This window comes from Meleagris gallopavo, chromosome 14, assembly GCF_000146605.3.
Source record: "Meleagris gallopavo isolate NT-WF06-2002-E0010 breed Aviagen turkey brand Nicholas breeding stock chromosome 14, Turkey_5.1, whole genome shotgun sequence".
Classification (NCBI taxonomy): Eukaryota; Metazoa; Chordata; class Aves; order Galliformes; family Phasianidae; genus Meleagris; species Meleagris gallopavo.
The window spans coordinates 15,980,205-15,994,115 of record NC_015024.2 but is presented as its reverse complement, the minus strand read 5'-3'; the positions used below and the strand labels follow the sequence as shown (position 1 = coordinate 15,994,115).

The window sequence follows — 13,911 nt, the reverse complement described above, 5'->3', positions numbered from 1 at the left end:
CACCGCTACTGCCATCACCGCTACTGCCATCACCGCTACTGCCATCACCGCTTAAACGCTTGTCTTGTCTTTTTTTTTTTTTTTTTTAAAGTATGACCGTTGCTTGCTTTTTTTCCTCATTGCGAGCGAGTCCTCCGTTGTTGTTGTTATGTGTTTAGGCTTGAGATTTACTTTGCTTGTGTATTATTATTTTTTTTTTTCCCAAAAACGTTATTCAACCCAAAGCGTTGCATCACTCCAAAGTAAAATGATTTTTCTCGTGTTTGCTTTGGGTCGGTGACCCAGCTCTGGCATTCTTTCGGCAGCTCACGTGGCTGCTGGAAGCACCAGGCACTGCGGGGCCGTGCGGGCTGCGGGTGTCCTCTGAACTCCGGAGCAGCTCCGGGACGGCGCCGAGTGTCAGCGGGAAGGAATCTTTCCGTAGTTGAGAAACGAGTGTTCCTTTTCAACAGAACTGTTTCGAGCAACGAGGACGGGTGTATGTTAGCCTGTCGCTGAGGTTGTGGCTACACCTCTAAAGCATAATGAATAAATTAAATAATTGCGAAGCTCTGAATCATAGATTAAAGACACACAGCGTTAAAAAATCAAAAACGTTGATACTAAAAACGTTACATTGGTAACTACTGCAGTGTGTTTCTGCTCGAGCTGCTCTGATGGGTTTTTGGCTTCTGAATGAAAAGGGAAATCTCAGGTGGAAGCTGACATACGTGTTCTCATCCACATCCTCTGAGACAAAGTGCTCTTTGCAATTTAAGACTCAAACAGAACCTTGTGGCAGCTCACGTGCTGATTTCCGCTGGCTTCGGAGCCAGCATTTCTCATGGACTTTTTCTCAGGCTGTGTTTTCTACAAAGCTGTGTGAAATGGGGCACTGAGGGGGGATGAGCTGTGCCCAGAGCACGGCAGGAGGGTCGGGGTGAACTCATGTTGCTGCTCACTGTGAACAGCAGCACTGGGGATGCATGCTTTAATAGCTCATCAAACATTTTGGAAGGGGGATCTTAAAAACTCTGCCAGATGAATATATGTGTGTGCATGAGAGTGAGTTCTAAACCATAGCATTGTTCAGCACTGCTTGCCTCTCCCCAAACTGTTCTGCATCCCTTGCACTGCTCTGCTGCAGGCAAAGCGACTCCAAGACCATCAGTCCTGTATCTAGGGTAAAATTATACCATCAGAAGGATTGTTTTATTTTATTTTGAGAGAGAGAAGAAAGAAAACAAACATTACCTACCTGGAAGGCTGCATTGGTAGTTTTATGGCCACGCTGTTCTTTTAAGTAAATATGCTGCATGTTTGGGCTCGCTCACGGCACAGAGCTCTGCTTCCTTACATGTGTTGAGGAGAAGTGCTGGCCATTGGGTTGCACACATACTGACAATAATTGCAACAGCTTTTCCCTAAATTACTCGCTGATCTGGCATTGCTGTTTGAAATAGCGCAGTGTTTACTCAGCAGAGTGCAATCTATTGGCATTTATCATGTAGATCCCAAGGTGAGACCTGTAGGCATTGACTCAATGACTGTCCTGCTGCGCAGCCTTCCTGGCTTTTAGGTGCATTTTTAGAAGCTGCCTTTTGCTGTGCCTCTGGCCTCTCAGCCCCACTGCCAGACATGAGAGCAGCAAGCTGCCTGACCCTACTGTTGGGGCATCATCAGAACCTTTAACTAACAGAATTTCTCACTGCTTTGGCAATGAGTGCATATGATTGAGAGTCTGATGATCTTCTGGTCAACAAAAAGAAAGATGTGCAGTAACCTGTTCCAAGCCCTAATACACTTCATGGATTGCACTTCATGGTTTCTGGTTTTTGAAATATACCCAGTAGCTTGTATTTTAGTTTGTGCTTATCTAGGCCACAAAACGCATTGGATAAGTGACTGATAATTTAAGTTTCCCCTTGAAGGGTATGTGCTACTACATTTTCTTGGGCATGGGCACTCACACAAAGAGTTTTCAGTTATACAGTCGGGACTTCTTTTAGTTATATGTAATTCTAGGTAACAGCCATACATTCCCTATTTAAACTGATATTTTATCTACTTCCACTTGCAGTTTGCTAATAGAACCTATCAAGCACTTGCATTTGAAAGGCACTCAACCATCAGACATTACCATAAGAAGCTAGAAGGAATAGGTCTCTAGAAGTCTTTAAATTCATGGATGATTTCAATTCTTAGCTTCTCTGGAAGATGGGATTCCATTTGTCTGGTGCCCTGTGTCCTCGCATCTCCCTGAGCTCCCTTAGGCTCTGGCTATGGGTGGAAAGTATTTATGCAAGCAGAATAAACAATTTCACTTTCTGGAACCGCAGGCCTGCGACAGAGACCAGCAGTGTGGAGGAGGGATGTGCTGTGCTGTCAGCCTATGGATCCGCAGCCTGCGGATGTGCACACCGATGGGCAATGTAGGAGAGGAGTGCCATCCTCTGAGCCACCGGGTGAGTAGGGTGCAGGGCTGCAACTGCAAATGGTCATAGCCCCTGTGGTTATAGGCCCTGTGATGTGCAGAATTGTAACAGCATCCTTATCCCTGGTGGGGATACAGGCAGCAGACCCCCAGGCTCTGGAGCTTTCCGCTCCATCCTTGTTGGGACCAGGTGGAACAGAGCTTTGTGTCCCCATCAGTGGTGACCCCATGGCCACACCAGCACCTTGGAGACCTCCAGGGGACCTACAGATATCTGGCGATTGGCTCCCCACCTATTGCTTTCCTTCTCAGCAACTAGATGGTGTCAGCTTGATGCTATTAGCAATCCAATGGCATCACAGGGCAGGGTCTGCAGCACGTCTGTAGGTGGCATCACTGCTATTATGCACCTTGCACATAGATCCTGCATCCCTCCTGTGTCTCTGCTATCACCCATCCTAAACCCAGAGCTCTGCATATGGAAGGTTTAGAACATATCACTTAGGCTGCTGGAAGCTGCTGTGAGTCAGTCCTGCCAGCAGCAGAGCTGTGATTGCAGGTTCTGTGCTGCGCAGGCAGCCGAGAGGTGCGATTCCTGCAAGCTCTGCAGTCGGTGACCCAGGCTGGGCTGGGGTAAGGTGCAGGGAAGTGGGAAGGGGTACTGGGCAGGGAGAGCCAGCCACTGAGGGACCCTATGGTGCCACATCCTGCCGGTGGCACAGGCTGCAGGGCACTGCTCTCTGAGCGCTCCTACCGCAGCTCTGCCGTGGCCGTGCCCTGCTGACACCCGCATTCCTCCTTCCAGGTGCCCTTCCCAGGGCGGCGGATGCACCACACCTGCCCCTGCCTCCCCAGCCTGGCCTGCATGCGGGCATCACCCAGCAAGTTCAGGTGTTTGCCGGACTTCAGGAAAGAAGACGTCTTCTTTTAGCAGGAGCTGCTCGGTGCGAGGAGCCGCCCGTGTTCTGTTTGTTGTTGTGATGAGCAAGGTACTCGTTGGGGACCCCTCACCCATCCTTCCCTGCCTCACCAACATCACAGTGATGATGCTGTACTGTGCTGTAGCGGCCAAAGTTTTCTGAAGGACTTTCATTTTGGGGTGGGCGAAGTGGGATTTGCTGCGCAGTGCAGATTTCAGACATCAGCTCTGTTGCTGGACAGTCCTATTGTCTGTGTGGCTCCAGCTTAACACCAGAATGAAACCAGCCACAATAGTTATCACCTTTGGAAAACTTTGGCTGCGTTTTTACACTTTGGAATGCTTGAATCGAACTGAGATTTGAATAATTATACGGAGTGAAGCATATGACAATTACCAAAAACCCACCTTTCCATTTCACTCCTTGGTTAATATAACTATGTGTAAGTTAGGCACACCTCCATGTTAAATGTTTAACCAATAGATGTAGATTTTACACTTTTAAAAAGTGGCTGACAGAACCAAAGCACTTCAATACTCAAAGCATTACAAGACTCTGTTATTTTAATACTCTGAGATTAGGAAAAGTCTTTGTTACTGGAGTTGGTGTAAAACTACCTGATCATCCCAAACTATGTATTAAGATGCAGTTTATATTAAAAAAGGAACCCTGACATTTATTGTAATGGGCTGCCTGACTTCTTGTATATGTACCGAATTTGCTGTGTAAAAATTCTGTATCAGAATAATGGCAGTATATTATTTGATTTATTTTAATATTATAACATTATTTTGTCATTGTGGTTTTCAGTTTTTATTCAGTGTAACCTGTGATCGCATCCCTGTTATCACAACCAAGCTGTGCTCTGGGAGTGGAGGATGGGGAATGTCGGAGGAGTTAATGTGAGAGGTTTGTCTTTGCACGTGCCTCAAAGCCTTCAGCCTGTCAGACGTGCAGTTGGTGGGTTCTCTATGGAGTACCATGCAACTCCACGCTTACTTGTGGCCCTGGAGATGGAATTCTGATAGTTTGTGTGAGGTTCACACATTTCTGCTCTCAGACACGCAAACGTATGCTGACTCTGGGAAAGGGAAGCTGTTCATCTTCCAACAATCAGAGCCTTTGCTGGTGGTGGTGATGGGATGGAGCAGCGAGCGTGCTACACTAGAGCAAATACCTGTACTGCTGAGAGGACACATGTCCCAGTGCATTCACCAGGCACCTGCCCCCACGGCCCTCTGGAAGCAGCAAGCAGCCACTGGAGCTGCTGCTTTGGCATTAGAAAAATAGAGAGACTTGGAGAGATTGGAGGGATAGCATTGCACCTTTCTGGCTCAGAGCAGCCCAAGTCCAGGGCTCATGTCCTGATGCCAGCATTCCTCTTTACCCACTAAGACTTGCTCAGGTTCTGCCTGGGCTTCCATTTTTAGGAAGGAACACAGAAGCAGCCCAGTTGTGTGTGTGTCCCCACCTCTCACTCCATTCATCCCCACAAAGCACTCAGAATGGATCACGGCAGCAGCTCTCAGCCCTGCTCCTGGCTGCCAGTGCTGTGACCCTGCAGCAACTGCAGGCCTGGTCTGCATCAGCTTCTGGCTGTAGAGCTCTCCTTCATCCTCTCCACTTAAGAGATCCATGCTAATGCTGAGTGCAGTTTTATTAATATTGGAGAAATATTATTAATTATTAATACAAATATGTGCATTAATCTTTAATGTTGTATTAATATTGATATTACAGGCGTGTTACAGAATAACGATGCTATCACTTCAAGCTGGGAGAAGTTCCCTGTTTATCCCAGATTTTGGCTTAGTAAAAAGCCATTATAGGAAAGGACACTGCAAAATATAATGAGCTGCTGCCTTAATTTGATTCCTTGCTAATTAGTTAGGTGAGGCGAGGTGCTTTGCAGGGCAGGCAGCACCTGTGAGCCTGAGGGATGGGGAGCAGCACAAAGCCCAGCTGGAGTGTGGCCTTGTCTGCACTCTCCTGCATATAATCCCCCACTGGGTAATACCCCTTTTGAAAGCCTTACAAAGTCTTTGGGTGTAGGCAATGGTGTGTAACAAATTCTCTTGGCTGTTGGGTCAGTGGGGCTGAGATCTGAGCAGATTTTGTTTGCCCTAAACAAGGCCTGGGTTGTGCAGGAGGAGCTGAAGTTAGTGCAAGGCTGAGGGTCATCCAGGTGGGCTGGAGAACTGGAAAAACAGCCTGTACCTGTGTGGGGTTGCTATAAGGTATGTGAAATGGGGTATTTGTGATTCTACTCATGTTATTATGAAGGTGGGTTGGAAACCTTGGGCTTGTTATTGTCTTGTGGCTGCGCCATGTGAGATCTCATCGTGTGCCCAACAAAGAGGCCCTTTGCTGATCTGCACTGTCAGCACGATGAGCCCTGATGCTGTGCAGCCCCAGCGAGCAGAGTGCAGCCCTGGGTCCTTGTGGACACCCTCCCACTCCAGCAGCACTCTGATTTGTTATTACTGCACAGATGGATATTCAAAAGAAACAGAAGGTGCTGAGAGTCCCTTGATTTAAACAAGATGTCTCAGGAATTTGATCTTGACAATGTGTAACATGTTTTTCAGAAGGAATTAGAAAATTGCAGGAGGAGAAAAGGCTGTGCAAATACAAGGGGATTTTGATAACGGCAAAATCAATGTGCCTCTCTCTATTAGATAGAAATGAAATGCCAAAGCAGCAGGGGTACAGCTGTTACTGATCAATGCTGTGAGCACAGGAATGGAGATGAGCTTAATGCACGTCAGACTTAGAGAAAATCACCTACAATTTCCCAAAGGGAGGGCTTGGGTGTGTGCAGAACCAGCCCAGGGCAGGAGGCACTGTGTGGAACCCAACGCATGGTGCTGGGCTCCATATCTCTGCCACTGCCTTGCAGCACATGGAAGGGATCAAATTTGATTTAAATGTAATGTGGTTTTGTAAACCCTACAGCTGGAACACTTCTCAGCAGCAGATTGAAAGGTGGCTGGCTCCCAGTCTGGTGAGCAGAACCAAGCCCTGCTTACTTCTCTTGCACATGTGAGCATGCTTTGTTGTGCTTCATGTGGGTATCTGAGGGCTCTTTCTCAGCACAAAAAGGAGATTTTCTTGTCTCCTTTTTTTTTTCCCACTCACATGGATGAAGCCTTACCAGGAGGGTCCCTGAACCCTCTTGGTTCAATGGTGAAGCTTTCTGGCTGCTGGGTTGTCGTCATTTCACCCTCCACTCTGGTTCCTCTGAACTCCCTGAAGTCTCGAACAGACCTTTCACGCATTGCAACAGAGCCTTTGGTGACCTGGGGCTGGCTTACATCAGCACTTTTGCTCAGGCAGAGGTTGTGTAAGCGTAGAGTAAGGAAACGTCGTCCTCTGAGTGTTTGGGATCTACAGGGACAAAGTGGGCACGCCTCCATGCCCAGAGGTGATATCATACCGTGGCTTCACGCTGCCCTGTCAGCTCCTTGGCTTGAGTGCCCACGTTCCCCTTGGTCTGACTGTACATTGCATCCTCAGCTGCCTTCCTCTGCACCCAGATGTCCTCTGCCCAGCTGGGTTTGGCCGTGCAGTGCTGTGTATGGGGCCCATGGAGGGGGAACGAGCAGGAGGGCCCCACTGATTCACCCAGCTACCGGGCTGCTCACTGCCTCCTTCAGCTCCCGGGTGACAGATGGGAACAGATTGAGCGGTTTGATGGAGGGAGGTTATATTTCACTAAATCATCCCTCTTTCTCTCACTGTCAGAAAGCACCCAGACTTCAGCTCCACTTCTGATTCTGCCTGTGTTTCCCCCTTTTGGATATTTTTTTTTAATGGCAAAGCCCTTTTGGCTCTACCTCTGCTAAATTTTCCAAGAACTGCACTGGTGTTTATAAGGAGAGATATTGGGTATTGTTCCTTTCTTTCACTGTCTGACCAATTGCTGTCAGACAGACAGGATGTGGTTCTGTGTACAAGTGCTCCTGGTTTTTGCTACCCCATGCTACTCAGGCAGAGCCCTGGGCACAGTGTGGCTGCTTGCTGTGGGTGGGCACATGGGCTCCTGCTGTGCCGCTCACAGATGGAGCACCCTTCCTTCCCTGGATGACTTGTTCCAATGATTAATCATCCTTCCACAAACATAGGACTGCATTTTTTAATGGCACACCGGTAAATAATGCTTTAGGAAGGGTGTCTCTTTGCTGGGAGATTGCCTGATTGCTGCCTACTCTATCAGCACTGATGAGTGCCTAAAATTAGCCAGGACTTCACAGTTCCCTGTGTCCTTGCAAGACTCGCTTTGAACTTGAAAGCCTCCTACACAAAGTGCTCTGCGGCATCAACCTGGTCACAGCAGAGGTGAAAAACACAGTGCTGAAGAAAGTGGCCTTCCAATAAATGCATCCACAGTCAGACCATGCGTGACTCATGAGATCAAAGGCATAGTGCAAGTGTTGAGGTCATTAAACATGAATTGAAATACAGAAATGCAATGGCTTGCATTAAAGGCTTAGCTTGACTTTAAAGCTGAGTGATGAAAGCTTCTATAGTCAGTGATTGTTTGCCTGTGATAAAGGTCTGCTCTGGCCTTCAGTGGCTCTGGGTTTTACAAAGGTAAGCCAGAATAATTAATCATATTTTCAGATAAAACACCAAGGTGTGGAGCAGCCAATGACATGGGCCAAGTGAAAATGGGCTCAGGGATGTTCAGCATCAGCTCTAGGGAAAGACAGAGTGGTGCAAAAGGCCCACTGGAAATTCAGCCCTCAGTCACCAACTCTACAATTAATGGATGAGTGAAGACTGAGTGAGGCCCTATCAATGACATAGCATCGTTAGAGGGCACCAGCATGGGAAGGTGTTGGGGTAAGGCTTCTATCAGCCCCTTCCCAGCATTCTATGCCAGCTTTTAGGAGAACTCCTTCAGGGATGGTCTCTCTTTGATGGCTCCGTTGCTGTGGTTGCTGTGTATGTTATGATACTCCTGGGTTTACCAACAGCCAGCATAGGAGATGCTTCCTGGTTCCTATCACAATGCCTAATTGTAGCCTTTGCAGTTCTGAGCAACTATGAAGGAAGCCGTGCTAAAAATTGTAGGGGGGATCGTAGGGGAGATCTATTAGAAAACAGCTCCTTTGTCGTGTTTATTATAACACTTTGGTTTGAGATAAACGTATGTTGTATGGTTTCTGGGATGTTCTGATGTCACAGAATCCCTCCTCTGCAGCATAAGTTGATGCAGTGCCTTGAGCCACCTGGCATCGTGTTCTGCCTGTAGGTGTGCATCGCTGCCCGAGCCACTGCTCTGCTGGGTGCTTTGCAGGCAACTCTGAGCAAATGCCAGCACTGCAAGAGGAAACGTAACTGTTTGTAACCATGTAGGCAGGTGGCAGAGATCCAGCCCAATGCTGAGCATCCTTTGCTTGGAAGGGAGGGACAGTGCCAGCTCTGAGCTGAGCTCGGTGTGTCCTGGGGCAGTCCTGCAGCATATGGCAGAGCAGCCTGCCGGAGGTGGAGCTGTATCACAGCCAGGTAGAGCCCCGGGGAAGAACTGCTGCTATAGGAATAAGCCAAATTCCTGCCCTTTTCCTCAAGGCAACTGACTTCACACTGTTCTGGGAGGCAGTTTTGTCTCCCCTGGTGCAGACTTGGCACTGTCAGAGCAAACAGCAAGAGCCCATGGGTTACATGTCCCCTGCACACCTCCACCACCAAATATGAGATCTTCAGGCATCAATGTAATACGCAAGAGTTAAATATTTCAGCTCTTCCCAGCAAACTTTCCAAAGCTGAACAACAGAGGCACCCTGCAGTATTCACAGGCTCTGAGTGCTGCGAAGCAGAGATGCCCATAAGGCAGTACTTGTTGAGATTTCAGATCAGTGTCACTTTTCACGCTGGCCTGATATAGAAATTTGTGCTAAAGCCTCCGCTGACACAGCATAGCGAGATTTCTGCTGGGTATGCTTGCAAGGAATGTGTTAAATACCTGGGGAGTGAGGGAAGATGCCAGCAGCAGTAAGATTTCCCAGTGCAGCACAGCAACTGCAACTCTTTACCACAGCCATGCAACAGCAAGCGTGCTGTGAGCTCTGACCAGACAGTGGAGAGTCTCCAGGGGGGATGATGATGGCATTTCATGTGATGCCGACTCCTGTTGCCCAGAGAATATGAAACCATCACAAATGTCCTGTTATGGGTTATGGAAAGAATTTGATCTGCACGTTGACTGAGCACAGGGAGGTGGGAGAGGTGAGTGCCCTGCTGCCATGCAGCCCACTAAGCTCACCATAGCTTTGCATTGTGGTTAGAGGGAATGGGAACAGGTTCAAAGCATCTGAGTTTCTGCACGTGAGCCCAGCACTTGCACAACAAGCTGCAATAGCTTCCCGTGTGGCCGCAGGAGGTAATTATTGCACTCAGCTCCTGCTGAGCTCCGTCCATTAGCACTTTGAGGCAGAGCACTGGTGTTCTATGGGCAGCCGATGGCACAGAGCTCACAGCTGCTCCTCTGGTGTCCTACCAGCACCAGAAAGGGCTTTCAGGATTCAGCCCATTCTCCTTTGCTTTACTCCTCCACTTCACAGCAGGTGTCATCCTCTGACTCCCCTTCTCCGAGCATGGCCAAAGCAGTTAATCTCTGTGACCCACTTTCCCCATATCCAGACTGAAGGACGCTGTGAGAACGTGTTAATGCTGTGCCTTGGCGATGCTCAGCTTGGTTGTTTTTGTTTGTTTTTTGAAACTTCCTTATCTGTTCTCAGATTCCAGAAGGAATACTCATCCCCTGGTGCTCCCCCAGCCCTTGGCATGCTCAGCCCCAGGCTGGCCTTGCAGAGCAGCGCTGGTCACTGAACACTGCTACATTTTCTGCCACCTATCTGTCCTTTTATACTTAGTTTCACTGTTTTTTTTTTTTTCTTTTTCTGGAATGAAGCTCTATTGTTCAACACCCTAGAGCCTGAATTAAAGCTACTGGAGTTCCTTCTCCCTTGTGCTGGTGAAGCTAGAATCATTAGCAACCTGGTATTAGGAGGACCTCAGGTACCAAATTATCTTTTAAAGGCAACAATTCTGTCCTAAGGGAAGTCCTGACAGGTCTCCGTGCAAGCAAAATGTACAGTAGAGACACCCATTTTACATCTCTCTGTATCTTTTTGCTATGGGTCTGGTTGCCACTAGTGGTGACAACAAGGCAGTGGTTCCATCCAGCAGACAGCAACCAGACCAACCCACCTAAGGGCATTTCATCACCCCCTGTATGTCCAACCTACTACACAACTTGTGCTTAATTTTCCTGGAAGAGAAAAATGTGGTCCTTGCAGCTTTTAGGGCTGTTTTAAAATAACTGCTCTCCCATCTCTGGGGTTTAAATAGAATCATAAGCACACTACTTATAGCTGGGATGCCAAAATATCTGACACTTTTAATAGCATAAGTGAGGAAACATGGGCTGTTTCCTAAATGGGCTGCATGAGAACTCAAGACTTCAGTTGGAGATCACAGTTCTAGGCCCCAGAGAAATACTTTATCTGCACAAGAGATTTCTTAAACTTTAAGGAGATGATTCTGCGCAATTTGGAATCCCATAGAAAAGAACTAAACAGTAAAGCTGGCACACAAAGGACATTTGGAATGCAATTACTAATAACAGCATCAATGCATTGCACGTTCCTCTTCACAGCAGCTCTACCTGGATTACTCATCCAGGTTTACTAGGCCACAAACTGGCACTTGAGGATGAAAAGACGAGCAGTGCTGATAGCCAGCTTCTGCCGTGACCTGAAGTTCTGACAGTGTTCCTGCTGTACCCAGATGCACTTTCACTAACAGATCTAGAAGCGATAGTCCTGCTTTGTTCTACCCTACCCAGGAGCACTGTCCTTAACAGCCACACTACAGCCATTGCTCAGCTGATGGCTAACAGCCTCCGACTGCAGAACTGCTTCCAGCTCAGGCGTGATTTCTTCATGGAAACGGAGCTTGTTGCTGTCATTGTGTGACAGGCAGCAGCGCGGCGCTGACTGATGTTTGCTAAATGCTGCACAGTGCACCTGAAAGCAACGCATCGGGCACGGCTTCCTCTGAGTCACATCAGGATCCTGCCATCGTGCTGCCAGCTGAAACACTTCCAAAGAAGTTGTTCTAAATGAAGCAAGTTAGGATGTGCCACGCTGAGTAAGTTTAAGTTATCCATTAAGAATACAGTTTGAGACCAGTATTACCCAAGCCATCACGTTAAGGAATTGCATCACCAATTAAAATCAGTGATCCACACAGTCTCTGCTCTACCATTGCGCTATATAAACCTGTTGCCCATCATGAACTTAAGTCTCCTTAAAAATAGCATCAGTCATTTTTATTGGTAAAAACACCTAAATTGAGATCTAACAGCAAGTAAGGATTGTGCTTGTCCATAATAACCTCGGCTGTGAAATCTACTCAGACACAAGACATACAACCTTCCAGATACACAAGCTATTTGTCAGCAAAGCAGAATGCTGCCATTCTGAGACAATTACATACAGTAAAGGTTTTCAAGATTTTATTAAAGAAAACAGTCAAAATGTACAAGTGTTACCCAGGTTTGTAGATAACTTCCTATAAAGGCAGTAAAATATGAATTTCAATCTAGGTTTTTAAAAACTGCTATAGTTGATTAGTTTTAAAGTTGGTATTTTAAAATCACATTTCACAAATAGTTCTGAAATATTACCAAATAAATAGTGCAACGAGAAAATCGAAATTAGTTCTACACTGTTTGCATGTCAGGCAAAAGTTGTAAGTAACTGCTTCAAATACTCAAACCATTTGAGAATGAATGAACCCACAGATCCCACCAAAAACCGACTTCCACTAAACCACACCAGGAACGTCCTCTTCTTGTTCTTCACTGAAATCAAATGATAAGAAAACAACACCTCTTGAGGTCATCAAAAATAACTTTAGTATAAAATTGTCTTGGCTTTTATCAAATATTACATGAGTAAAATTGTTAAGCCTTTATCAAAACAGACAGGAATAGGAAAAAAAAAAAGAAAACGTCATGGCCTTAATCCATATCTGTTGGAATCATGTCTAGAAACGTTAGAAGCAAGACCAGAAACTTGGAGCCCTGTTTTGTTGTTAAAAACCACATAATCACAAAGAGAAACAGCTTCGTACAGCCTAAGGTTTGGGGGTGTTCTGCTCAAGTACCTGTTTCCATAGTCAGCAACCTGTTATGTTCTGGAGAGCACACGCAGAGTATAGAAAAATAAATAAAATAGCTTCTTACAGCCTAATGTTTGGGTGCCGGGTGGTGGCTCAGTACGTCCCCCACAGGTCACACTTTCTTGAGATCATATGCAGAAACATGGAAAATGGTATCCATCTTTCTTTTTTATAGGCTGAGGAAGCCGCCCTACATCCCAAAGCTCTTGAGATCGCACAGGATGGTGCCCTGGGTGCTCTGGATGCTTTGGCAGCATGGGAAGTGGGCTCGGAGGCAGACCCTGAGCTCCTTATTGAAGATGAAGCAAAGGATGGGGTTGACCCCAGCCTGGGCAAATGTCATCCAGACAGAGGTGGTCAGGTACACCTGGGGGATGGAGCTGGCCTTAATGAAAACCCGCAGGTAGCAGGCCACAATGTAGGGGGACCAGAGGAGCAGGAAAAGCAAGGTGATCATGTAGAACATCTTGCAGAGCCTTTTCTCCATCTTAAACTCCTCCAGCACCAGCAGCCTCTTGATCTGGCTGTGGGTGGCCTGCCTGATGCCCACCAGGGTGGGCGGCGTGGGTCCCCTACCAAAGCCAGCCGTCCAGTTGGCCGCCGCCTGGCCCGTGGCCCCCGGCCCATGGAAGGTCCAGTTCTGGCTGATGGCCGGGACCAGCTGGGCCGGCTTCATTTTGCGGTGGCCGTGGATGAAGAAGAGCAGCTTGATGTAGACCAGGTGGGTGGCGGCGATGACGGCCGCTAGCATGAGCATGAAGCCCAGCGTGTCGTTGGCCTTGACGTAGCGGTGCTCAAAGATGCACTGCTCCTCCTCCCGGATGAACTTGTAGGTGCCCACATCGAAGACGGGAGGGAAGGCCATGGCCATGGAGAGAGTCCACACCATGCACACCACGGCCAGGCAGGTCCAGCCCGTCATGCGCTTGGCATAGAAGCGGTGGTGGGCGATGGCCATGTAGCGCGTGACCCCCACGCAGAAGAGCAGGAAGGCGGCGTGGAAGCAGAAGAGCACGGCCAGGAAGGCCAGCACCTTGCAGCTGAGCAGCCCGTGGGGCCAGGCGGCCCCGCTGCGCACCGACAGCATGACGAAGGGGAAGCAGGCCAGCGAGCGGAGCCCATCGGCCAAGCAGAGGTCCAGCAGCAGGTAGTACGGGGCACGGTGCAGGTGTCGGTCCTTGAGGATGAGCCAAGCAAAGAGCACGTTGCCTGCCAGGCTCACGCAGAGGATCAGCCCCAGCGTGGCCAGCTTCAGCCCGGAGGCGCTCAGCAGGCCGCCGGCGCTGGGCAGGTGCGGGCTGCTGCTGCTCCCCAGCTCGCTGCTGTTCGCCATCGGGTCCTTCTTCCTCCTCCTCCTCCTCCTCTTCCTCCTCCTCCTCCACCTCC

General features: G+C 48.3%; 2 protein-coding genes across 2 annotated transcripts; one reads left to right on the top strand and one right to left on the bottom strand.

Moving 5' to 3' along the window:
* The first annotated feature begins 1,033 nt into the window (after window positions 1-1,033).
* PROK2 (prokineticin 2) lies at window positions 1,034-4,127 on the top strand. The gene is made up of 2 exons (XM_003210193.4): window positions 1,034-2,444; window positions 3,219-4,127. Exons 1-2 carry the CDS (start codon window positions 2,262-2,264, stop codon window positions 3,342-3,344), a joined length of 309 nt encoding a protein of 102 aa, XP_003210241.1. The 5' UTR covers window positions 1,034-2,261; the 3' UTR covers window positions 3,345-4,127.
* Window positions 4,128-11,649: 7,522 nt separating this feature from the next.
* GPR27 (G protein-coupled receptor 27) lies at window positions 11,650-13,903 on the bottom strand. The gene has a single exon (XM_010718732.3). It carries the CDS (start codon window positions 13,856-13,858, stop codon window positions 12,716-12,718), a length of 1,143 nt encoding a protein of 380 aa, XP_010717034.1. The 5' UTR covers window positions 13,859-13,903; the 3' UTR covers window positions 11,650-12,715.
* Between the last annotated feature and the right edge of the window lie 8 nt (window positions 13,904-13,911).

What these genes read in the sequence shown, in the direction of transcription:
- GPR27 (XM_010718732.3), bottom strand. Translation starts at nt 13,858, where the DNA reads ATGGCGAACAGCAGCGAGCTGGGGAGCAGCAGCAGCCCGCACCTGCCC.
- PROK2 (XM_003210193.4), top strand. Translation starts at nt 2,262, where the DNA reads ATGGGTGGAAAGTATTTATGCAAGCAGAATAAACAATTTCACTTTCTG. An exon ending in GCCATCCTCTGAGCCACCGG is followed by an intron (nt 2,445 to 3,218) that starts GTGAGTAGGGTG and finishes TCCTCCTTCCAG; the next exon opens with GTGCCCTTCCCAGGGCGGCG.